This window comes from Selaginella moellendorffii, unplaced genomic scaffold (genome assembly GCF_000143415.4).
Source record: "Selaginella moellendorffii unplaced genomic scaffold, v1.0 SELMOscaffold_112, whole genome shotgun sequence".
NCBI classification, from domain to species: domain Eukaryota; kingdom Viridiplantae; phylum Streptophyta; class Lycopodiopsida; order Selaginellales; family Selaginellaceae; genus Selaginella; species Selaginella moellendorffii.
The window spans coordinates 203,279-225,422 of NW_003314373.1; the positions used below are offsets into that span (position 1 = coordinate 203,279).

At 52.6% G+C, this 22,144-nt stretch overlaps 11 protein-coding genes across 14 annotated transcripts; 6 read left to right on the forward strand and 5 right to left on the reverse strand.

The window, feature by feature from the left end:
• The first annotated feature begins 12 nt into the window (after window positions 1-12).
• Window positions 13-2,385, forward strand: LOC9658560 (pentatricopeptide repeat-containing protein At3g12770). Its single transcript, XM_002990751.2, has 2 exons — window positions 13-542; window positions 588-2,385. Exons 1-2 carry the CDS (start codon window positions 14-16, stop codon window positions 2,210-2,212), a joined length of 2,154 nt encoding a protein of 717 aa, XP_002990797.2. The 5' UTR covers window position 13; the 3' UTR covers window positions 2,213-2,385.
• A 125-nt stretch (window positions 2,386-2,510) lies between these two features.
• Window positions 2,511-3,660, reverse strand: LOC9658561 (dual specificity protein phosphatase 1B). Its single transcript, XM_002990812.2, has 2 exons — window positions 3,236-3,660; window positions 2,511-2,655 (listed from the first exon to the last, which is right to left on the reverse strand). Exons 1-2 carry the CDS (start codon window positions 3,658-3,660, stop codon window positions 2,511-2,513), a joined length of 570 nt encoding a protein of 189 aa, XP_002990858.2.
• A 543-nt stretch (window positions 3,661-4,203) lies between these two features.
• On the forward strand, window positions 4,204-7,064 carry LOC9659435 (serine carboxypeptidase-like 42). Its single transcript, XM_002990752.2, has 13 exons — window positions 4,204-4,437; window positions 4,494-4,603; window positions 4,761-4,862; window positions 4,962-5,214; window positions 5,326-5,433; window positions 5,506-5,601; window positions 5,671-5,763; window positions 5,848-5,933; window positions 5,998-6,279; window positions 6,339-6,472; window positions 6,524-6,616; window positions 6,672-6,789; window positions 6,849-7,064. The coding sequence occupies exons 3-13, from the start codon at window positions 4,836-4,838 to the stop codon at window positions 6,999-7,001; spliced, it is 1,443 nt and encodes a 480-aa protein (XP_002990798.2). The 5' UTR covers window positions 4,204-4,437; window positions 4,494-4,603; window positions 4,761-4,835; the 3' UTR covers window positions 7,002-7,064.
• A 197-nt stretch (window positions 7,065-7,261) lies between these two features.
• On the reverse strand, window positions 7,262-9,841 carry LOC9659436 (transcription factor MYB80). The gene is made up of 3 exons (XM_002990814.2): window positions 9,709-9,841; window positions 9,420-9,549; window positions 7,262-8,300 (listed from the first exon to the last, which is right to left on the reverse strand). The coding sequence occupies exons 1-3, from the start codon at window positions 9,839-9,841 to the stop codon at window positions 7,262-7,264; spliced, it is 1,302 nt and encodes a 433-aa protein (XP_002990860.2).
• Window positions 9,842-10,991: 1,150 nt separating this feature from the next.
• LOC112342589 lies at window positions 10,992-11,697 on the reverse strand. 2 transcript variants are annotated; one of them, XM_024664647.1, is made up of 2 exons: window positions 11,410-11,697; window positions 10,992-11,205 (listed from the first exon to the last, which is right to left on the reverse strand). In XM_024664647.1, exons 1-2 carry the CDS (start codon window positions 11,691-11,693, stop codon window positions 11,121-11,123), a joined length of 369 nt encoding a protein of 122 aa, XP_024520415.1. In that variant the 5' UTR covers window positions 11,694-11,697; the 3' UTR covers window positions 10,992-11,120. The 2 variants fall into 2 exon arrangements, with proteins under 2 accessions (XP_024520415.1, XP_024520416.1); XM_024664648.1 differs by having other exon boundaries at window positions 10,992-11,199; window positions 11,404-11,697.
• Window positions 11,698-11,718: 21 nt separating this feature from the next.
• On the forward strand, window positions 11,719-13,733 carry LOC9659437 (argininosuccinate lyase, chloroplastic). Its single transcript, XM_002990753.2, has 7 exons — window positions 11,719-12,043; window positions 12,114-12,377; window positions 12,437-12,553; window positions 12,616-12,764; window positions 12,825-13,116; window positions 13,167-13,331; window positions 13,398-13,733. The coding sequence occupies exons 1-7, from the start codon at window positions 11,753-11,755 to the stop codon at window positions 13,644-13,646; spliced, it is 1,527 nt and encodes a 508-aa protein (XP_002990799.2). The 5' UTR covers window positions 11,719-11,752; the 3' UTR covers window positions 13,647-13,733.
• A 245-nt stretch (window positions 13,734-13,978) lies between these two features.
• LOC9658563 (early nodulin-like protein 1) lies at window positions 13,979-14,884 on the forward strand. The gene is made up of 2 exons (XM_002990754.2): window positions 13,979-14,211; window positions 14,378-14,884. Exons 1-2 carry the CDS (start codon window positions 14,031-14,033, stop codon window positions 14,800-14,802), a joined length of 606 nt encoding a protein of 201 aa, XP_002990800.1. The 5' UTR covers window positions 13,979-14,030; the 3' UTR covers window positions 14,803-14,884.
• LOC9658564 (pentatricopeptide repeat-containing protein At2g13600) lies at window positions 14,856-18,251 on the reverse strand. Its single transcript, XM_024664642.1, has one exon. It carries the CDS (start codon window positions 18,229-18,231, stop codon window positions 15,007-15,009), a length of 3,225 nt encoding a protein of 1,074 aa, XP_024520410.1. The 5' UTR covers window positions 18,232-18,251; the 3' UTR covers window positions 14,856-15,006.
• Window positions 18,137-19,119, forward strand: LOC112342591 (tRNA (guanine(26)-N(2)/guanine(27)-N(2))-dimethyltransferase-like). Its single transcript, XM_024664650.1, has 2 exons — window positions 18,137-18,839; window positions 18,895-19,119. Exons 1-2 carry the CDS (start codon window positions 18,268-18,270, stop codon window positions 19,097-19,099), a joined length of 777 nt encoding a protein of 258 aa, XP_024520418.1. The 5' UTR covers window positions 18,137-18,267; the 3' UTR covers window positions 19,100-19,119.
• A 34-nt stretch (window positions 19,120-19,153) lies between these two features.
• On the forward strand, window positions 19,154-19,871 carry LOC9659438. Its single transcript, XM_024664649.1, has 4 exons — window positions 19,154-19,251; window positions 19,311-19,526; window positions 19,576-19,638; window positions 19,696-19,871. The coding sequence occupies exons 2-4, from the start codon at window positions 19,371-19,373 to the stop codon at window positions 19,825-19,827; spliced, it is 351 nt and encodes a 116-aa protein (XP_024520417.1). The 5' UTR covers window positions 19,154-19,251; window positions 19,311-19,370; the 3' UTR covers window positions 19,828-19,871.
• LOC9659104 (scarecrow-like protein 30) lies at window positions 19,253-22,109 on the reverse strand. Of its 3 annotated transcripts, none has more exons than XM_024664644.1 (4): window positions 19,855-22,109; window positions 19,617-19,794; window positions 19,411-19,537; window positions 19,253-19,343 (listed from the first exon to the last, which is right to left on the reverse strand). In XM_024664644.1, the coding sequence occupies exon 1, from the start codon at window positions 21,903-21,905 to the stop codon at window positions 19,884-19,886; it is 2,022 nt and encodes a 673-aa protein (XP_024520412.1). In that variant the 5' UTR covers window positions 21,906-22,109; the 3' UTR covers window positions 19,253-19,343; window positions 19,411-19,537; window positions 19,617-19,794; window positions 19,855-19,883. The 3 variants fall into 3 exon arrangements, with proteins under 3 accessions (XP_024520412.1, XP_002990862.1, XP_024520411.1); XM_002990816.2 differs by having other exon boundaries at window positions 19,843-22,109; XM_024664643.1 differs by having other exon boundaries at window positions 19,617-22,109.
• Between the last annotated feature and the right edge of the window lie 35 nt (window positions 22,110-22,144).

Below are 22,144 nucleotides of genomic sequence, written 5' to 3' on the forward strand. Positions count from 1 at the left end.
CTACGTAGAGATTATGCTCGTTCGGCTCAAATGCCGGATCCGCGCGCTCCGATGGGTTTCCACTAGCAGTGCCAGATTCTTCCCTCTCACTGAGAAAGAGGAGCAGCAGATCGATCGGCTCGAGCGCCTGGATCTCCGCGACGCCGTGCAGCTCCTCGAGGATCGATCCGTGTCACCCAGCGCCGAGGTGCTGGCCTGGTACCTCCGCCGCTGTGGGAGCGAGGCCGCCATCGCCGAGGGCAAGCGCATCCACTACCACATCGTGCTGTGTGGATTCAAGAGCAGCAGGTACCTTTGCAATCTCCTGGTAGAGATGTATGGCAAGTGTGGCAGTCTCCAGGCGGCCAAGAGCATCTTCCACATCACACCCAGAAGGAACGTTTTCTCGTGGACTATCATGGTAGCAGCATTTGCCCACAATGGGCATTACATGGATGCGCTCAAGCTCCTGGAGATCATGGATCTCGAGGGGATTTCGCCCAATTCCATCACCTTCATCGAGCTCCTGGGGGCCGTGGCGGCACTGTCGTGGCTGGATCGAGGTAGAGCTCTTCACAGACGCATCGCTTCTTGTGGATTTCTTGCAGATATCTTCGTGGCGAACTGCCTGATCAACATGTATGCCAAATGCAGGAGCTTGGCGGACGCTTGCAGCGTGTTTGAGAGCCTCACGAGCAGGAGCGTGATCGCCTGGACCGCCCTCGTCGCTGCCTACGCTCTCAATGGATTCTTCCGCGACGCGCTCAAGGTGTTCTTGCTCATGACGCTCGACGGCGTGGAGCCGACCGAGGTAACTTTCGTCACGGTGGTGGATGTGTGTGCCGATATCGCCGTGTTTGGCATTGGCAGGGAAGTTCACGGGGTGATCGACGCCAGGAGCGAGGCCAACGTTTGCGTGGGGAACGCTCTCATCAACATGTATGGGAAGTGTGCCAGTCCCGACGACGCGAGGAAAGTTTTCGACGCGATGGAGAGGAAGGATATCATCACCTGGAACTCGATGATCGCGGTCTACGGACAGAACGGCTATGGCTTCCAGGCTCTAGAGATCTACAAACGGATGCAAGAGAGCCGAGTTCTTCCGGATGGCGTGACTTTCACCAGTGCCTTGGACGCCTGCTGCTGCAACTCGTCACTTCTAGCTCGAGGACAAGCGATCCACGATCAAGCCATCGCCGCGGGACGTGAGAGAGAGGCAACCGTGAACTCGGCACTGATCAACATGTATGGGAAGTGTGGGAGGCTGGACCTGGCGAGGAAAGTTTTCGACGAGACTGAATCCACCAACGCAGTCTCGTGGAACACGATGATCATGGTCTACGCACAGAACAGCCATCTCAGGGAAGCTCTGGAGCTCTTCTCGGAGATGACCATCCTCGGGATCACACCCGACGACATCACTTTCATCGGGGTGCTCTTCGCTTGCAGCCATGCCGGGCTCGTCAAGGATAGCTGCAAGCTCTACAGCTCCATGATCGGCGACTACGGCTTCAAGCCCACGTCTCTCCAGTGCGGCTGTCTCATCGATCTCCTGGGACGAGCCGGGTGGCTGGACGAAGCCGAGGAGTTCATCAACTCCATGCCATACCATCCGGATCACACCATCTGGACGATACTCCTGGGAGCTTGCATCACTCACGCGGACGTGGAGCGAGCAGCTCGAGCGGCGGACCGGATCATGGCGCTGAGACCCACGGACTCGGGATCCTATGTCGCTCTCTCCAACTTGTACGCTCTCGCGGAGAGGTGGGACGACATGGCCAGGATGAGAAAGCTCATGGACCAGCGTGGAGTCTTCAAGATGGCCGGGAAGAGCTCCATCGAGATTGGTGGAGTGCTGCACGAGTTCATCGCTGGGGACACCTCGCACCCGCGGAAGCGTGAGATTTACGAGGAGCTGCGGAGGATCGAGGGGGTGATCCGCGAGAGAGGCTACGTCCCGGATATCAAGGCTGTGTTGCACAACGCGGCAAGAGAGGCCAAGGAGAAGATGTGCTGCTTCCACAGCGAGAGGCTGGCGATTGCGTTTGGGATGATCTCGAGCCCGGGTGGGACTGAGCTCCGGATCATGAAGAACTTGCGTGTCTGCCCCGACTGTCACTCGGCTTCCAAGATCATCTCCAAGTTTTCGGGCAGGAAAATCATCGTCAGGGACGCAAATCGCTTCCACGAGTTCCGGAATGGATCCTGCTCGTGTGAAGATTATTGGTAAGTGTCTCTTTTCTGGTAGAACACACCTCAAGAATCATTAAATCTCCTTCACCATGCGACTTGATCTCGAGAAACACATCTACACTGAAAGATTGCAAAGACAGTTCTTCATGAATAGATAACAATGTAATGTTGATCCCATAGTAACCATACCTTTAAGGGGGCTTTGCACCAGACATTCTCCATAAATTTTGACACTATTGATAATGAGAAGATTAGTTTTAATAAGAAATTACATTTTCTCATGTTGTCTTGCTTGTTTATTCTAATTATTTATATAATTACGATTATTTTATATGCTAATGATCCTTGATCCAATCTTCACATGAGTAAGGTCCATTCTGGAGCTCGTGGACGCTGACGATGATGTTCCTGCCGGAAAACTTGGAGATGATCTTGGTAGCCGAGTGACAGTCGGGGCAGACACGCAACTTCTTCATAGTCCTGAGCTCAGTATCATCCCAAACGCAATCACCTATGCAACACAGCCTTGATATCCGGGACGTAGCCTCTCTCGCGGATCACCCCGTCGATCCCCCTCCTCGTAAATCTCTCGCGGAGTTATCGGGAGCTTGCGCACTCGAACAAGCTACGAAAGAAAGTTTTCGAAGCGCTAGGTTTTTTATGGCTTTACGCGTGCTCCTGAGCGTGCGGTTTACATCAATGCGGTGAGAGCGGACACAAGACTTCTATATATTTAAATTGTGAAAATACAAAGCGGTAGTTATAGAACATATCTTCTTCTGAAACTAGTATGGTATTGGAGAAAATGACGATCTCACGTAGAGCACTCACCATTTCGATTGTGGCGAGTGCTTTTGTGGGGACTGTGGGTGGATTACATATATTACACTTTCATTTACTTCATTTGTATATTTTTTAATTAAGAGACAAGAATACATATCAATTGTTTTTTTTTTTTATAGTTTTTTTTTGTGGATCCTGCTCATAGAATACTATCTTTTGAAGATCCTAGTTTAACTCATCTTCTTCCCACTTAACATGTTCTTTATCCACCACACACCCCATTGTTCCAAAGATCTTAAGCTGTTTCCGGAACCCATGGTTAACGGCAGTAGGACTAACCTTTTCCACCTCCGCGAGACCCTTTGCAAAACTTAGCCCTTCACTCCTCATCAAGTGCGCCACAATCACTGAAACACTCCTTGACAAACCCATGCGGCAGTGGACAAGCACCACCCCCTTGCATACCACAATCGCATTGTCAATGAATTCCAAACAATCTTCAAGATGGATAAGGAGGTTTTCACTCTCAACATCATCAATCGCCACTTCCTTTCTCACTATTCCGAACTGGGTGCTGTCAAAGCCTCCAACTTCCACCATTGACAAAATATGTGTAATACCATGTTGTGTAATCCTGGTCTGATTCAAACTCTGTATATCCCGTATGTTACCCAGCCACAAGCCTTCCCGAATCTTTATCATTTAGAACCCTAGATAATGCTAGGGTTCTAAGGTAATACTGGGAATTTATCTAAAGCGATGGTACTTTTTTATTTTTTTTTTGCCTTAAAAGAGAACAGGTAATTCATTTCCTTGAAGCGTATCAAAAGTGATTCTGTCTTTATAGTTCTCAGGAAGATGATCTACAGCGACAGCGAATAGTTCGACACAAAGAGTGTAAGCATTTTGGTTCCATTTCTCTTAGCGGGCTTTAGAATTTATTTATTTATTTATTTTCTTTTCTCACTTGCCTCGGGATTGATCAATCGTTTTTCCTATTCTTCTTCCTCTGGTTTGCTTTGGCTCTAGCAATAATGTGAGCCGAAAGCACCGACAATTAGAATGGAATATAAAACTTCTCTATCTATCCTTCGCCTGGTCCTTGCTGCGTGAAAGGCTCCAACTTCAAGTCTATCAGAGCCGTTTTCTTGTTTGGTGCGAGGGAGAATGCTCTGTTTGTTTAGTGTGTAATTCGGTGCTCGCTGGATTTACTTCCTTCTTTTTCCTTGGCCTTCCTTCTCCTTGCCTTGATGGTTGTTGGGCTTTTGACGGTACTCTAGTCTTGCGAGTTTCAAGGCCTCTTTTCTCTGCTTCCTTGTACCTGTTCTAAACTCTAGACAGGGAAGACGCAAGTTTCAGGCTGGATTTAGAAGAGTTTGAGGCTCTCATTATACTTCATGCTTGACTGATTGATTGGATTGTTTGAGGCGAGTACGAGCCAGTCGAGCTAATCATCAGAGCTTGGCTTTGTCGCTAAAGGTTTGTCTCTCTGATCAGAGGTCGTGTTTGTTTATGTTCTAACTTAGTGGTGACAGGGAAAGCATGAACGTTTTTCCAGTACCATTTCGCAGAGAATGAGGGTCTACTGTGGTTCCTGTCCAACGCTCATCAAGGGCCTCATAGTACACAGGCGAGCCAATCACAGGTTGACTTGAAAGAACTTCCTTTCTTTGTTGTTTTCTTTCTTTTTCTTGGCGCACACTTTGGCTGTCTGTGTCACTTTCTCCGTGAGTTGTCAATGTTTTTATGTTTGCTGCTGCTCACTGGCTGTTGCTGTCTTCTCGCAAAACCTTGCACTTCAGAGATTGGAAGAGCGAGGAAGAAAGACGCAAGATTTCTTCTATTCATTCATCCCGTGGCTGGTCTTAAAGTTGAGCATGTGGAGACGATGCGCAATCTCGAAGGTCTGCCTTGGATTAGTTCGTGTGATGCTGTAGCCAGGATTCGCATTCATGTAACTTAGCAGCGCTCTCATCTCACTAACTTGTTTGCTTTTGTTCCAGCGCTGTTTTGGAATGGATTCTGTCCGAACCAAGCTGCTGCTGCTGCTGCTGCTTGGAATTCAAGGCAAAGGAGCTCTTGGAGCCCCTGAGCACGATTTGGTGACCAATCTTCCAGGACAGCCGGCTGTTCCATTCAAGCAATACGCTGGCTATGTGACTGTGGACAGTCATGCAGGGCGAGCACTGTTTTACTACTTCGTGGAGGCTCACAGCCACGCGAGCTCCAAGCCTCTGGCATTGTGGCTCAATGGAGGTAACGGCTTCTTTCTTCCGAGTAGGGAGAGAAAAAAAATGGAACAAAGCTCTCTCACTCTCTCTCTCGCTCTCTGTGTTTTTGTTTTTCTTGTTTGATATCATCTTGCAGGACCGGGATGCTCCTCTATCGGCGGCGGCGCGTTCACCGAGCTTGGCCCGTTTTATCCGAATGGAACAGGGAGAGGCCTTGTTAAAAACTCCAATTCCTGGAACAAAGGTATCATCATCTCTTCTCAGACCTCTCTATTTTTTTTCCTCGTAGCTCGGACTTTTACTCCTTGTTCTCTAGCTGCGAACATCTTGTTCCTGGAATCACCCGCTGGTGTCGGCTGGTCATACTCAAACAGGAGCGAAGATTATAGCATCTACAACGACGCAAAAACAGGTGAGTCTCATAGAGATACGCTCTCTCATTGTCAAAGTTCTAGAGCTTTACTCGTCTCCAAACTTGCAGCTAAAGACTCGGTTACCTTCTTGCTTCGCTGGTTTGACGCATTCCCGGAGTATAAAAGCCGGGAATTCTACATCACTGGAGAAAGCTATGCAGGTTCGTGCCTGTTTTTATCGTTTTATTCCTTTTTCTTTTGAGAATCATGATCTTCAAGATGTATGTTCATGTACGTTTCTACAGGGCATTATGTACCCCAGCTGGCCGCTGCATTGCTCGATTACAATAAAGCTGCTGGACACTCAGTTTTCAACGTTAAAGGAATCGCAGTAAGTTTGCGACTATTTTATGGTTTCTCTTCTTCCATGGCAATACGTGGATTCTTTCCTCCAGATCGGCAACCCAGCTTTGAACCTAGCAATCGACACAGCCTCCACTTATGATTTCCTGTGGTCCCATGGCCTCATCTCGGACAAGACGTACGAGGGCCTTGGAAGAAGCTGCTACTGGAGTGATTACGATCACGGCTCTGGGAATAACAACGTCTCCGCCGAATGCAACCAGTTCATATCCAACTCGGCACTAGAGATGGGAGATCACGTCAACCCGTACGACATAATCCTGGACGTGTGCGTCCCTTCCATTGTGGAGCAAGAGTTTCGACTAAAGAAGCGAGTAAGCTCTGGTGATCACTTTGGAGATGTTGTCTTTTTTCTTGACTCTCGCGTTTCTAGATGGGCCACCGGAGCATTGGAGTCGACGTGTGTATGTCCTACGAGCGATACTACTACTTCAACTTGCCCGAGGTTCAAAAGGCTCTTCACGCAAACACGACCGGGCTTCCGTATCCTTGGACGAACTGTGACGGGTAAGTAATGCAAAGTTCCGTGGTGTGGTGCGATTTTGATGTTTTGAACAGGCCTGTTCAATACGACATAAACGACATGAGATTAGACATCGTGCCAGTTCTTCGAGATCTTCTCAAGAATGGTCTTCGAGTTTGGGTTTTCAGGTAAGACACTACGGTTGCCAGATTCACAAGCTGCTTACATTTTCCATCGTATCAGCGGTGATGAGGACGCCGTGGTTCCGTTTCTTGGCACACGAGTTAACGTCAATAGCCTTGCGCAGGAGCTCAAGCTACGCACAACTGCGTCTTACAAAGCTTGGTTTTTGCGCACACAGGTATGAGAACGATAGAACTTTTCCAGCTTGCGATGATCAAACATGCATTCTTTTCTCAGGTTGGAGGATGGGCAGAGTCGTTTGGAAACCTCACGTTTGCTACGGTCCGCGGTGCTGCTCATATGGTTCCACTCGCACAGCCAGCCAGGGCCTTACTCTTGTTCCAGAAGTTCATCTCTGGACAGCCTTTGCCAGCTTCTCCTTACTCATGACCAAACTTTTGGGAAACGAATTCCAGATTATTTGGGCAACAAAGACACATAGTTGAGCAGCAACCGAGTGAGCGTATCCACCATCCGGGACACACCCACGGCTGCTCGACTCGAAACCGATCGATGCATCCTAAAACTTGAAAGCTAAATGCTGCTGATAAGAATCGTAAGCGACGTCGAGTTTTACCTTGCAGAAGAAGTAAAAAAATGATGACAGAAAACTACCAAGGAAGCTAAGTTCGTCCCGCCGAGTTCGAGGCTCAAGAGATGATAGAACTCAACTCAGAGAAATCCCATAGCGGAACGTCCGAGCTTAACACTCCCTCGAGGACGGAGACGTCGGCCAGAGTGGTGCTGCTACAGCTGCTCCCGCTTCCACTCGGGCTCCACGGAACTTGGGCTTCGCCAGACTCTGGCCTCTGGACGTGACTAGCCGGGCTCGACTCTTTCACCGTCACCACCATTTGCTGCTGCTGCTGGTGCTGGAAGAAGTCTTGCTGCTGAGATGAAGCCAGTCCAGCGACGTGAAGCCCCAGAGACGTGCTCGGTGCGGCTGAGACGAGCATGCTTCCGTCCTCGTTCCAGCTCCCCGGAGGAGCCGGCTTGAAAGCTCCGGCCGCAAAGCTCGAAGTTTTCATGGAGCCGCCGGAGCTGGTGCTGGTGTCGAAGAAGGACGAGAGCTGGACGTCGCTGGCCGAGAAGGGAGCCGGGCTGGACGTGAAGGCACACATTCCAGGCCCGCCACCTCGCATGAGCAGCACGTCGGGAGCCATGGAGGAGTTCTCGTGAGCTCGATCGTGGGGGTGGTGGTGGTGGTGGTGGTGGTGGTGATCCAGAGGGGACGAGGATGGTGGTAGTGGGAGCTTGGACTGGACAGCGGTGGAGAGCCCCTGCTTGATTTTGTGGACGACTGGGTCGATTGGATTGATCGACTTGGAGGAAGGTCCCGGCCAGCTCTGGCGGGATGATCCTTGGACAGTGGTGGCGCGGAGGAGGGGATTGGAGAGAGATGGAGATGGAGATGGAGTGGAGGTTTGATCGAGCTGCTGCCAGTCAGGCCTCTTTCTCATGAGGACGTTGAGCATGTCGTCCTTGAAGCAGCCCAGCGCGGCCTCGGCGATCTGGCCGCCTTTGGGGATGGCGATGCTGCCCGCGAGATCGGCGAGGAGCTGCGAGATTGGCTTGTGGGTGATTGGATCGATGCCCATCTCGCACAGCTTCTTCTTGAGCCGCGTGTTCCAGTAGTTCTTGACGTCGTTGTCTGTTCTTCCCGGGAGCTGGGCTGCGATGAGCGACCATCTGGATAGAATGATCGCCGCGTGTTAGAGATATGGTCCATGGATTCCTCGCGGCCTCGATCTCTCGGCATTAAATGGAAGCTCTGTCGCGAGAGAGCGAGATCTCGCGAGTGTGGTGTCACTCATTCATGAATTCACGCACGCTCGCGCACGCAAACAAACAAGCACACGGGAGAAAAGCGAGCGCAAGGGATGAGACCAAAAGGAAACAAAGAAGAAAATCCATTTCTTTGTTCCATATGCTCCACATGAGCCCGCGCTTTGCAGCCGAGATCACGTAGAATCGCAGCACGCAAGCGACGACGAATCACGACAGGGAAACGAGGCAGGAATGACAAGAAAAAACGTTTTGCTGGAGCCACTCCACTGCCTCCGCTCCAGCACGAGAGAAAGAGATCGAGAATCAATCACTCCTGGACTGGGCGAGCGATGGATTAATCAAATCGACCCATGGATCGATCGATCAAGACCAAATGGAAACACCCAACTGGAATGGAAGAACTCCAAGAACACTACCATAGCTTTAGACAAACAATGAAAGAAGAACGAGAACAATGGTGAGAGTACTCTCAAGTACGCGTAGAGTACGCATCCCATCATGCGTGGGCGACGGTACAGTCTTCCCTCCCGCTCTGACCATACGCTGACTTGACTTGACTTTGGCTGACTGGCCAGGCCAGCACGCACAAAGCTCTTTCTAACCGACTAAACCAAAGGTAAAGACAGGCAGAAAGACATGGTTAGTTGATCGCCCAGAGGAAAAACACGGTCAGAGCGGTCAAGGCTCCGCAAAACAGGCTGGTCAAAACACTCCACACTGGGGCAGTGGACTAAAAACCGGGGAGAATAATCACGCTCGCTAATCCTGGCTAATTGCGTTAGCTGATGACGTCAGCATGCTGGACTGGAGTGGACTGGGGACTGTGCGCCGCGAAATTATTCGCGAGCTCGCGAGAGAGGAAGTGATCCACTCTCAATGCGGTTCACAGACAGACAAACGAAAGGAAAGGAGGACCATCGATCGCTCGATCGCTATGGATCGATGGATCGATCGAAGGAAACAAGGAAAACGATGGAAACTTTCGAGAAAGGATGAGGAGGAGAGGAGAGGATCATTTACCTGCTGCCCAGAGCGGCGTGGAGCTTGACGATCAATTGCTCCTCGTGATCAGTGAATCGGCCGTGCTTGAGATCGGGGCGGAGGTAATTCGTCCAGCGCAGCCGGCAGCTCTTGCCGCATCTCTGGAGCCCTGCGAGAGAGAGAGAAAAATCCTCACACGAATTAGAGTAGCCGCGGAAAAATTTAGACTCGAGCTTGAACGATCGAGCTAGAGAAAGAAGAAGAAGAAGAAGCAGAGAATGGAGAGAAATTTGGAGTGATCGAGAGAGAATCGGGCAAAAACACAAACCAGCTTTCTTGGGGAGTGTCCTCCAGCTTCCAGTGCCGTGCTGCGCAATGCAGGCGAGCAGCTTGGCGTCCTCCTCGGGCGTCCACGGCCCCCTCTTGACACTATCCTTCTCGCAACACGGCGCTCTTCCCATTTTCTCTCGAATCGAAACCGATGGATTCACGCGAGCGAGATGCGAGCTAATCCAATCGCCCAATCAATCCCGCTTGGCAAAATGCGAGAGAGAGAGAGAGAGAGAATCCTTCCTCCAGTGGAAGAGCCACACACACACGCACACAAGCACACACACTCGAGATATCTATTATCTATATTTCGGAGAATCGCGTATAGCCCTGGAAACACGAAGCTGACGAGCTCTTGAGCCCCGACTCACACGACAAACAAAAGCGCGAGAGAGAAAAAAAAAATTCCTTTTTTCCTCTTGTGTGTAAAATAGGGCAACAAAACAAGCCAGAAATATTGTCACGGGGATGACCGGCTGGAACCGGTCACTGGCCTTCCGTACCGGTAAAGAGACCGGCACTGCCGGTTGGCGAGGAGGGCCGAGCATGCGGCGCACGTGGCGGGGGGCCTCATGTAAATCGCGCTCGCGCTTTTGTCCAATCCCAACCGTTGAGGATGGATCGGACGGCTGGGGCCGGCCGCTGGCGGCGAATCGCGGCCGTCGAGTTGCCCGCTAAGCACGAGTTTAAGCGGCGGTACTTAAGTACTAAAGCGCGAGCCCATGTCTTGGGAGCTTTGGAATAAAGGGGAGCTCTTTTCTGTGCCTTATTTTTTTTGCCTTGCGTCCCAGCGATCGATCGTCGGGGGGACTCGTGCGAGCAAGCAACGTGCTGTGCGCGAAAGAGCAAAAAAAAAAAAAAACCAAAAAAAGGTGAGTGGATTCAACATTGGAAGAAGCGAATTTAGTACTCTACTTCCAAATGCGCGTGTATGTGTGTGTGTGTGTCTCTCCTGGCACAAACTATCAATCCAAGTTGTCTATAGATTAGGGCTTAGGGTTTTGAAGTTAGGATTTAGGGTATAAGAGCCCTATCCCATAAGCCCAAGAGAAACTAAAACCTCCAACATATAATGTCCTTGAGGGAATTGTTGCCTTTGGTGGAGAAAGCAGCGCTTCGGTCCATTAGGGCTGAGTGAAAGTCCCCGAGCTCGGTGCTTTTGACACCAAATGGCAGAGAGTGCCACCTCGAAAGAGGAGAAGCCCGGTTGAGGCCACTGTGGTGTCTCGCCATGGCCGGGTTAGCTGGCTATAGTCCCAGTAATGCGCTTACACACGCGTGTACAACAGAACGGGGCTTACTATCTCCACCAAATCTTTTTTACGATTGTGTTCTAGCTGGATCCATTCCGGAACTTGGAGATGTTTGATCATAGCCGACTAGAAACTCGAGCAAGAACACTAGATCGCTTCACAGATCGAAGAGGCGGGATCCATTCCGGAATTTGGAGATGTTTGATCTTAGCGAACTAGAAACTCGCACTACGTGATCCGCCGGCGAAGAGGCTGGATCCATTCCGGAACTTGGAGATGTTTGATCTTAGCGAACCAAGAACACTAGATTGCTTCACAGATCCCAGTACGTGAGCCGCCGGCGAAGAGGCTCGCGCTCGTCATACTCCTTCTGTGCCTGTTCTTGCCTGCTCATGGACAGAAACTCGGTATCCCTACGCCGGATCACCTCCAGCTCCCTCTCCGCCCTCTCCGGATCCCGCAACAGCCTAAAGTACCTCACGCGCGATCCGGCCACCGGCGCCTCCACGCTCACCAATCTCTCCTGCCGCATCCAGTAGAGCAGCTGCCTCATGTGTGATCGGCTCCGGATGCCCCGCTCCTCGGCGCGCGCCCACAGATCATCCACCGTGTGGCCCTTGAAATCGCCCAGGAATTCCACCAGCGCCAGCGCCCACGCCTTGGCCTGGTCGGGAGGGCAATGCGGGTGCCGCGCCTTCTCCCTCGCGAGCTTGGCTGCCCTCGCAAACATCCATAAACCCTAAATCTCTGGGAAGGAGAAAGGGGAAAATAAGAACCCTAAAATCAAACATGCAGTGCGCCAGTCCGTCACTGGGCGCCATCGCCGATCTCTCCTGGATCGCGGGGCGGAGGAGGAAGCGGAGGAGCGTCCACATTGTGGCGATGGCGATGGCGATGGGTTCGGCTTCTTCTTCTTCTGCGGCTGCTGCTGCTGCCGAGGTAAAGCTATGGGGTGGACGATTCCAGCAGCGCACAACCAATGCCGTGGAATCCTTTAGCGAGTCCGTGTCCTACGATAAGAAGCTCTACAAGGAAGATCTCGCTGGGAGCTGTGCGCACGCTGTGATGCTCGCCAAGCAAGTAAGTTCTCTTCTCTCCATTTTTCTTCTTCTTACTCTCAAGCTTTTCCATGCATGATTTGATTCGCCAGGGTCTAATGTCGGAAGAGGATCGAGATGCGATCTTAAAAGGGATTGCTGAGATCGAGGCTAGGATCGAGAGTGGCAACTTCACTTGGAGATCCGATCGAGAGGACGTCCACATGAATGTGGAGGCTGCTCTCACGGATTTGATTGGAGAGCCGGCAAAGAAACTCCACACTGCCAGGAGCCGCAACGATCAAGTTGCCACGGACGTAAGGCTTTGGTGCCGCAATGCCATTGATAATCTCGTGAAGAAGATCATAGCTCTCCAGGTAGATTTTTCTCTTCCTTCAATCGTGTTTTCACTCTCTTGTTTGTTTTGTTCTTCCAGATTGCTCTTGTCCAGCTTGCTCTTGATAACGAGGGATTGGTGGTGCCAGGCTATACGCACTTACAACGAGCTCAACCGATTCTTCTACAGCACCTTTTGCTTGCTTACGTAGAACAAGTAAGTTTGTCTCACATCTTCGCTTCTAAACACTTCCACTAACAAAGCCTTTGTGTGTTTAGTTGGAGCGAGATGCCGGCCGTCTCAAAGACTGTCGCTGCCGTATCAACTTTTCGCCTCTGGGATCCTGCGCTCTCGCTGGGACTGGCCTTCCAATCGATCGATTTATGACAGCTGAAGCTTTGGGATTCACTGCTCCTCTTCGTAACAGGTAACGTGAAAGAGTTTTTTCTCTTTGTTTATTTTGTTTGCTGAAACTTTGCATTTCTAGTGTGGATGCAGTATCGGACCGGGATTTTCTCATTGAGTTCCTCGCCGCGAACTCTATAATCGCTGTCCATCTCTCACGCATCGGTGAGGAGTGGGTCCTTTGGGCCTCCGAAGAGTTTGGTTTCTTGATACCGAGTGATGCTGTCTCAACCGGAAGCAGCATCATGCCTCAAAAGAAAAATCCAGATCCTATGGAGCTTGTCCGAGGCAAATCTGCGAGAGTTATTGGCGATCTCATGACCGTGCTGGTGCTTTGCAAGGGTCTTCCTCAAGCTTACAATCGCGACCTCCAGGTAAGTTTTTCCTTCTTTCTGTGAAAGATGGTCTCACCTTACTTGTGCAGGAGGACAAGGAACCATTGTTCGATAGCGTGGAGACGATCGGCACAGTCTTGGAGGTGACAACGGAGTTTTCCCAGAACGTAACGTTCAACAGGAAGAGAATCTCGGCGTCTCTTTCGGCTGGACACTTGGACGCCACAACCATGGCCGACTACTTGGTGAACAAGGTAGCGTTCCATTTCACTTGCATCATCACAGGCACCTCCAACTTTTCTATCTCAAATCTTTTCCAGGGGATACCATTTCGAACTTCGCATGATATCGTCGGCAAGGCCGTAGCGCTGGCCATCTCCAAAGATGTGGAGCTCTCCAAGCTCACGCTGGAGGAGCTCCGGAGCATCAATCCGGTGTTTGAGGACGATGTCTACGAATACTTGGGCGTGGAGAACGCAGTGAAACGCTTCCAGTCCTATGGATCTACTGGAGCGAGCTGCGTGAAAGAACAACTCCAGTATTGGTGCGAGAAGCTCAAGCTGGTATGAAACTTTTCTTCGTTTTTTTGCGATCGAGCCTCTGTTTTTTTTTCTTGGGAATAAAGACCGCAAGAACACAAGTACCATTTTAACGACCTTTCTTTTTAACTGGTACGGATTTTGGGCAGCCCAGCTGGCACAAATCTCCGCCGTTCGTGTCACGTCATTTGCCGCCAATTTACAAAAACCTAGGTCACACGTGTCGCCATTTGAGTGCAACGGCCCGATACGGTCCTACGTGGCGTCGTTGCTTCGTGTCCATCCAACGGTCTGGGTCGTTCCTCGTTCCAAGTTTTCTTGCTATATAGTCCCTCGAGGAACTGTCTAGCGTTCTTGATATTTTCCAAGAACGAGCGAGAGCTAGGGTATTCTTTCTTTTGTTCCGATCGATCGATGGCGGCATTCAAGCTCGCGATCTTTCCTCTGCTGCTCGCGGCAGCATTGGCGACGCTTCGATCCGTGGAGTCGGCCGAGTACGTTGTGGGAGAATCGGCGGGATGGATGATCCCGTCCGCCGCCGTGAACTACTCGGCCTGGGCGCTCAAGCACAACTATCATCCTGGCGACACTCTCTGTAAGTAGCAATCGATCTTTCGTCTTCCTTCCGGCTCATCGGTTTCTTGATCGATCTTTCTCTTCCCCTCGCAACTTCCTTTCTTTCTTCGATATTTTGGCCTTTGCCTGATCGATCGATCGGTGTCTCACTCTTTCTTGTGTGGATGGGTGATCTTTCTTGGCAGTGTTTAACTACCAGCAGCAAGGCGACAGCGTTCTTGAGGTGAACAGGGCGGATTTCATGAACTGCATCAAGACCAACCCGATCAACCATCACAGCGACGGCAAGACGCTCATCCGCATCTCTCGCCCGGGTCCCCACTGGTTCATCTCGGGAGTCCCCGGCCACTGCGAGCAGGGCCAGAAGTTCGGCATCATGGCCACGCCCGCCTCGCCAGGCTCGCGATCCTCGCCATCCACGCCGCAGGCTCCATCGCCCACGCCGTCCTCCCCAAGCTCCCACTCTGGACCGTTCGCGCACACCAGAGGCGCCGCCGCCGCTGGATCCCACGCCCCGGCTCCATCCCCGACCAGCGCCGCTACTGGATCTCTCCCCGCGCTGCTAGCTCCAAGCATTGGCGCTTGCTGGATCATCGCCATGCTCCTATAGGCTTGCTTGTAGGAAACTCCATTTTTTCTTGTTCTCTCTTGCGGATGTTCAGCTAAAGTTAAAATCTTCCTTTTTGATGCTAGTCAATGCTAGTCAGCGCAAACTGTCGCTGTTGACCGGTACATCCATTCATAGTCAATGCTATGTTGACCGGCCCGTCCAAACGCTAATCAGCGCAAAACGGTCGCTGTTGAACCGGTCCATTCAGGCAGCCACGAACGTATTACACAACGACACGTGTGTGGCGGCCCGCTCCTCCGCCTCCATCGCCCTCGAGATCCTGGCCGCACGTTCCACGTCACCGTGCGTGTTGCAAGCGCCAACCAGCGCCGACCACGTGGCCTCGTCGGGCTTGAACGGCATGCTCACGATCAAGTCCTCGGCGTCCGCCAGCCTCCCAGCTCGGCCCAAAAGATCCACCACGCAGCAGTAGTGATCGGCCCCAGCTTCCAGATCATAGTCTCCGCGCATGCTCGCGAAGTAGTCCCACCCCCGGCGGAAGAACCCGGCGTGGTTGCAAGCGAAGAGCACGGCCAGGAACGCCACCTCGTCGGGCTCCATCCCCTGGAGCTGCATCTCCTGGAAGAGATCGATGGCTTCCAGGCTCGACCCGTGCGAGGCATACGCCACCATCATCGACGTCCACGACACCACGTCGCGCTTGTCCAGGCGATCGAACACCCGCCGGGCCTCGCCAACTTTGCCGGATCTCGTCAGCGTGTTGAGCAGCGCGGTGCCGACGAGGGAGTCCGTCTCCATGCCGGTGGAGAGGATGGCGTGCTGCACGGCGCTGGCCTCGCTCGGGGAGAAGCTGCCGCCGACTGCTAGAAGTCCCAGGAAAGTTGCTCGATCCGGCCTCACCGATGCGGCTTGCATCGCCTGGAACAGCTCCAGCACCGCCTCCTTGTCGCCTCGCCTCGAGTAAGCTGCGATCATGGCGTTCCAAGCCGGAGATCCCCGTGACTTCTCCTCCATGGCGTCGAACACCCGCCTCGCCACCTCCACACTGCCACATTTGCCGTGCATGGCGATGAGCGACGACTGGATGGCCGAGTCCGAGCACCACCCCAGGTCCGAAAGCCGGCTGTGGATCTTCGCCGCCATCTTCACGTCCTCGATGCCCCTGCTTGCCTCCATCACCGCGACGTAGACGATCTTGTCAGCACGGCAGCCCTCCTGTTCCATCTTCTGGAACACCTCCACGGCTTCTCTCGCAAAACCGTTCGTCGAGTATCCCCGTATCATGGACGTCCAAGTGACCGCGTTTTTGCTCGGCATCACGTCGAACACCTGCTTGGCTTCCACCACGTCGCCGCACCTCCCATACATGGTAACCAGCGCAGTGCCAACGTAGACGTCGATGTGGATCCGGTTGGCGAGGATCAAACCGTGCAGAGTTTTGCCATGGACGAGGCCGTCACTCCCCATGGCCGAGCAGGCGTCGAGAGCACTCACGTAGCTCACTCGGTCTTGCCTGGGACCGCAAGCCTCTTGCATCTCGAAGAAGAGGCCCAAGGCTTCCTTCGGCTGATCGTTGTGGAGATGAGCTCTAATGATGGAATTCCACGAGACCACGTCCCTGTCTTGCTCTTGCATGCTGTGGAACACGGCTTTGGCTTCCTCCAGACACCCGCACATCCCGTATAAGTCGAGCAGAGTGTTGTTCACCACCGTGTCTATCTCAAACTTGCCTTCCACTATCCTTGCGTGGATTCGCTTGCCTTCTTCGAGGTTCATGGCGCTCGAGCACGCGTCAAGAACGCTCGCGAATATCACCTTGTCGGGAACCACGTCGATCTGCTTGTAGAGCTCGATGGCTTCGTTTCCGAAACCGTTCTGTCCGTATGCAGTGATCATCCTGGCCCAGGTGAGAGCAACTCTCCTACTCATTCCATCGAACAATCTCCTGGCCTCGATCACCTCTCCAAACTTCCCATACATTTTGATCAGTCCTGTCTGTAACGCTACGTCGGACATGAAGCCAATACTCTGGATTCGTCTGTGAATCTCTCTGCCTTTTTTCAGGCCTCTGTCGGGGCACGACAATCCGCAGCAACCGTCGAGAGCGCTGATCAGCGTGTACTTGTCAGGAGGAATCCCCACCAGAGCCATCTCGTGAAACACCTCCACTGCCTCCTCTCCAAAACCATTCCTGGCGTAAGTTGCAATCATCGTGTTCCACGACACGGAGTCCCTGACCGTCATCCCGTCGAAAACGTTTCTGGCATCAGCTGGACTCGAGCATTTGCTGTACATGTTGATGAGTGCATTCCCCAGGACAAGATCGGAGCCGAAACCATGCCTTGTGACACTCGCATGAACGTCCCGGCCATCTGACAGAGCTTTCAGGCTCACGCAAGCGTCGAGAGCATATAAAAAGCTGACCTTGTCCGGTTCAGTCATCTCGTAAAACAACCGAAGAGCTTCTGTCGGACACCCGTTCTGGTTGTAAGCTGCCATTATGACATTCCACGAGACGACATTCTTCTCCGGTATGGTATCGAAGGCGAGTTTGGCATCCGCCAAGCTGCTGCTCTTCCCAAACATGTTGACAAGCGAGGCAGCCACTGCGACGTCGGAGCCGAGTCCACTCGAAACAACTCGAGCATAAGCCAGCCTCGACTCGGCCAGGCACCCCAGGCCCGTGCAAGCTTCGACCAGACTCAGGAATGTGATCCTGTCCGCTTTCATGCCTTCCAGATCCATCGCCTTCATCAGTCGGAGAGCATCCTTGGCCAGTCCATTCCGAGCATAGGCTCCTATCACAGTGTTCCAGGACACGACGGTCTTCTCAGGCAAGCCTTCGAAAACCATCCTGGCCGTCTGGCAGTCCCCGCACCTCCCATACATGCCCACAAGCGCGTTTCCCACGTTGAGATTTGCATGCCACCCGCTCTCCACAATCCTCGAGTGTGCCTGCTTGGCTCTGTTCAAGTCGAACAGCTTCGAACAGGCATCCACGACTGCCAAGTACGTCACCTTCTCGGCCTTAAACCCCTCCAAGTCCATCTCCTGGACGAGCCTGAGTACTGCTCTCCCGTGGCCACCCTTGCTGTAGGCCGTAAGCAAGATGGTCCACGAGTAGATGTTCTTTGCCTGGATGGCCTGGAAGGCAGCACGGGCACTCTCCATATCCCCGCATTTCCCATACATGTCCACGAGCAGATTACCGAGAAACGCATGACTGCCGTATCCACACTTGAGAATCTGCTCGTGGACAAGCCTGCCATCTTCTAGTGACCTCTCCTCTGCGCACACACGCAGAAGCCCAACGAATCCTTCCGGATCTCCCTGAAGACCAACCTGAACTAGCTCGCTCTCCGTCACCGACGACGATCCTTTCTGCTGTGGACAACTCCTGCTCATCCATCTCTTGAGTCTGACGAGCACCACCACATTCCTTCTTGGTCGAGAAGGAGCCCTAGCCATCCTTCCTCATCTCTGCCCTATACCCGGCCTGGGCATATGCTTGTTTCGACGGCGCTGCCGGTCCCCCCAGATGGGCTGTCCAGACTCCCCCAGCCGCAGCAACCCACGAAAGAACTACCGAAAATGGAGCGCGGGCTCAGCTTCACAACCGGGAACGCTTTCTACAGGCGCGAGAGTGCGGTAGGGAGAGACCTGAGTGTTCTAGCGGCCATAGCCTACAAGAGAGAGCACGGTCAGCTCCGAGCACTGGATGCTCTGTGTGGGTGCGGAGTGAGAGCAATGCGGTACCTTGTGCAGGCTAGTGCTGACTTTGTCTGGGCCAACGATGCCTGCGACCATCTTCGTCCCGGCATTCTTGACAACCTGCGAGCTGTAGCTCCTCCTTCCTGTTCTTCTTGTCCTACCGAAAGGTGGAAAGTCAGCACTCAAGACGCCAACAAGCTCCTTCTCGGCTGCTACCTTGCCGACGATTACTACGACCTCATCGACGTCGATTCTCACGGGAGTAACTCCGTCTTCTTTGGCTCTGCTCTGGCTGCCCTCAAACGTGGTGGCCTCGTCTATGTCACCTCCACCGACGGCTTCTCTTGCAGCAAGCGGCCTTATAAGTGAGCACTCACGCGCTCTTCGATGGCTGTTTTGATTTTTCTCCTTCTCTTTCAGTGCACTTGCATCATACGGAACTTTCACCAGGCGCCTGCCGTTTATCAACGAGATCGGGCTGCGAATGGTCATTGCTGGCGTCGTGCGCGAAGCTGCCACCCGAAACTTGAGGATGCGTCCCCTTTTCTCGCACTATTCTGCCCACGGACCAGTGTTTAGAATCATGCTCCGGATGGAGCACGGCGAACTTGATCTCCGCACGTAATTTCCAGGTTGATCTTGTTGTCTGACGTTCATCCATCTTTGTGTTCTGGCAGTAACTACGGATTCATAGCGCACTGCAGCGAATGTGGGGCATTCCAGAGCGTTTCTTGGGACGAACTCGGCCAAACATCAGCTTGCAGTTGCTCCAAGAAGGTATGTGGAACGAACCTTTTCCTTCCGGCTTGCTTGCGACCATGGTTACATTGCGACAGAACACGTATACGGGTCCAATATGGATCGGCCCTCTGCACAACATAGCATATTTACAAACAATGTCACGGGTAGCCAAGGAATTAAACTGGATTGCCTCACCTGGATTCGATATGAAGAAACTCGATCCTGAAACTTCAAAATTGACCGAGGTGCTAGATGTAATGCTGGAGGAAAGCAATCCAGCTTTGCCATGCGGTTACATTGGGCTTCACGAGGTACTTACAACCTGGATTCAAAACAAGATATGAACATATATACTTTTAGATTGCAAGCAGAGGAAAGATCCCAACTCCCAGAAGAGATACCTTGACAAGGGGACTACAAAAGGTACATCCGGTCACTCGTGCTGCTGCTGTGAATCTCTTCTCTCTTCTTTTTTTGCAGGAAGGATACGTAGTGAGCCGGTCGCAAATCGAGCCAAACTCGCTCAAAACCAACGCATCAGTAGCTGAATGTATTCACGTAGCGCAACAACTGTTCGCCCTGCAACACGACAAGCTGTCAATACAAAGCTAGAATTTTGTGTCGTACCTTAGCAATTACCAGCTATGATTGTTGCTTCTTTCCTAGTTTCAGCGTACTCTCCACGAGCACACGGCATGCAGTACCGTCTCCTTCCATCCTATGAGCAGCCAGTTTCCATCCTGGCCAATCCCAAAGCTCTTGTGATATGTCCCGAGCATCGCTCTCGCCTTTGCATAAATGTCTGGACGCAAAGGAAGCTGCTCGAATCCGGCTTTCACAGTCCTTGACTGCCACTGCTTGTACGTTTCCGCTCTTTCTACTCTTTCCTGGCCTTCGCACGCCACAATGTTGAGGATCTCGCGTCCCAAAATGCTCTGCTCAATGAGAAGCCTTTCCGGATACTCAGGAGGGATTGCAGTGTCGATCGCATCGAAGAACGCTGCATATAATGCGAGAGCTTCGCGGAACCGACTGATGAAAAATGGAGCGTTGTAGTTGGCATTCACCACCGCCTGTATAAAGACCTTCGGTTTCATGCTTCGTATCCTGGAGAGTACCAGCTTTCTTGGACTGTCCACCATCACCGACTCGTCTAGCAAGTGTCTCAGACGGAAATGCGAGCTCACGATCAACACCTCGTCGTGCCTGAGAAATAAGGTTGATGGCTGCACGCCCTCCCATTTGGTTGTTGCTATAGCGTGGAACTCGAAAGGAACTCCAACTTGCTTGGCGTATTCCGACAGCTTCCGCCCGCTTTCCTCAACTCTCTCCGCCGGCTTGAACCCAGGCTGAGGAAAATCTATTCCTGTTATACGCAAGTGCGGAGGACCACCTTCGCGCTCGGAGAAGGCCTTGATGAGGCAGGGCCACATGAACCCGTAGAGGATACCATAGTCGACAATGTGCACCCTGCCGGCCCCCACTGTAGCATCAAGAATAGTCTGGTTGCAGACGTAGTGCGATATCCTCACGTTCGGAGAGTAGCGAGTAAAGAGCCGATACGCTTTCAGCATCTCGTGAAACGCCGGCTTGTTGCTGGAGAGAGCACTGTAGAGCAGCGTGCCAGTACCGGTTATACGTGCAACTAAAGCCTCGGCAAAGTAGAACACCATTCTCTCCGTGCCGCTTCCACGCGGCGAGGTTTTGTCCCTGATCCCGTTGACAATCCCGTAAGCCTTGGATACATCATCCGCAGCCACCGCCTGCGCACACTCGATGAGTTTGCCATGCAGCTCCTGTCGGATGGCCTTCTCGGTTTCAATGGCGTCGTTGTCAAGCACTGCAGGAGTCCTCACATGCCCAGCCACGAGCTGGTCGTGCGTCGCGAATAAATCCCCCGACCATGGATCGTGGTCATGAACAGCATCCTTCCCTGGCGCATCTTTGAGAAACTCGGAGCACTCCCGGAGCAGCGACTGCAAGGACAGTGCATCCCGCTCCACAATATTCACAGACTCTTCTTCCTCCACCACCTTCCGATGACCACCACCTTCATGGCCACCACCTTCGCCACCGGGCGTAGAGGCAGCCGTCAAAGCCTGAATCTCGTTCATCATCTTGTGCACGGTGTTCTCGTACTCTTCGTCGGACATGGTCCGACCCTCGACTCTCACATCCGAGTCGACCACTTCGTCGTTGTTCAAGACACCATGGATCCACGAATCGACTGCTCCCTTGTTTGTGTTCTCTGACTCCGAAGCACCCGACGAGGAAGAATCGGAGATGATCTGCGTGAGCTCGTTGGCCATGGACTTATACCCGGAGCAATCGATAAACATGCACGTCCTCTCGTCTGTGTCCTCGTCCATGAGCATGTCGGAGATGTAGCTAAACACCGGGTCTTTGAGGGGATCGGCCTCAGACGACCCGGCCGGCTCCATGGGAGCTGGCTCCAAGTAGACACCATCGTCCATCCCCGAGCTCTGGAAATTTCCCATGGATCCATGAAAATCCGTCCCAGACACGCTCGGGAAAGCTCCAGTCGATCCATTGGCAAAGAAATCTCCAGCGGCTGGAATCTCTGCCGGCTTGCTCTGGCACATCTCCATCGTTGGATCCGTGCCTGCCATGCCTGGTTCTGTTCTTGCAAATTCGACGAACTGGCTGAAATCCATCAGCAGCGCCTCCATCTCCACCGATTTGTCGTCCCTGCTAGAGAATGCCGCCGATCCAGAGCACGGAACACCGATCTCCCGAAATATTTCGCGACGCAGCGATGATCCAGTGGCAAGAACCGAATCCCTGGCGTGTTTCTAGCGGCGAAGCCACCCCGTGCCTACCTCGACGCTGTCCGCCATAGCTCCATCGAGTCAAAAGCCCTCACCTCTTACATAGGGTTTTCCTTCTTACGCGGCAAGAGCCCACAACA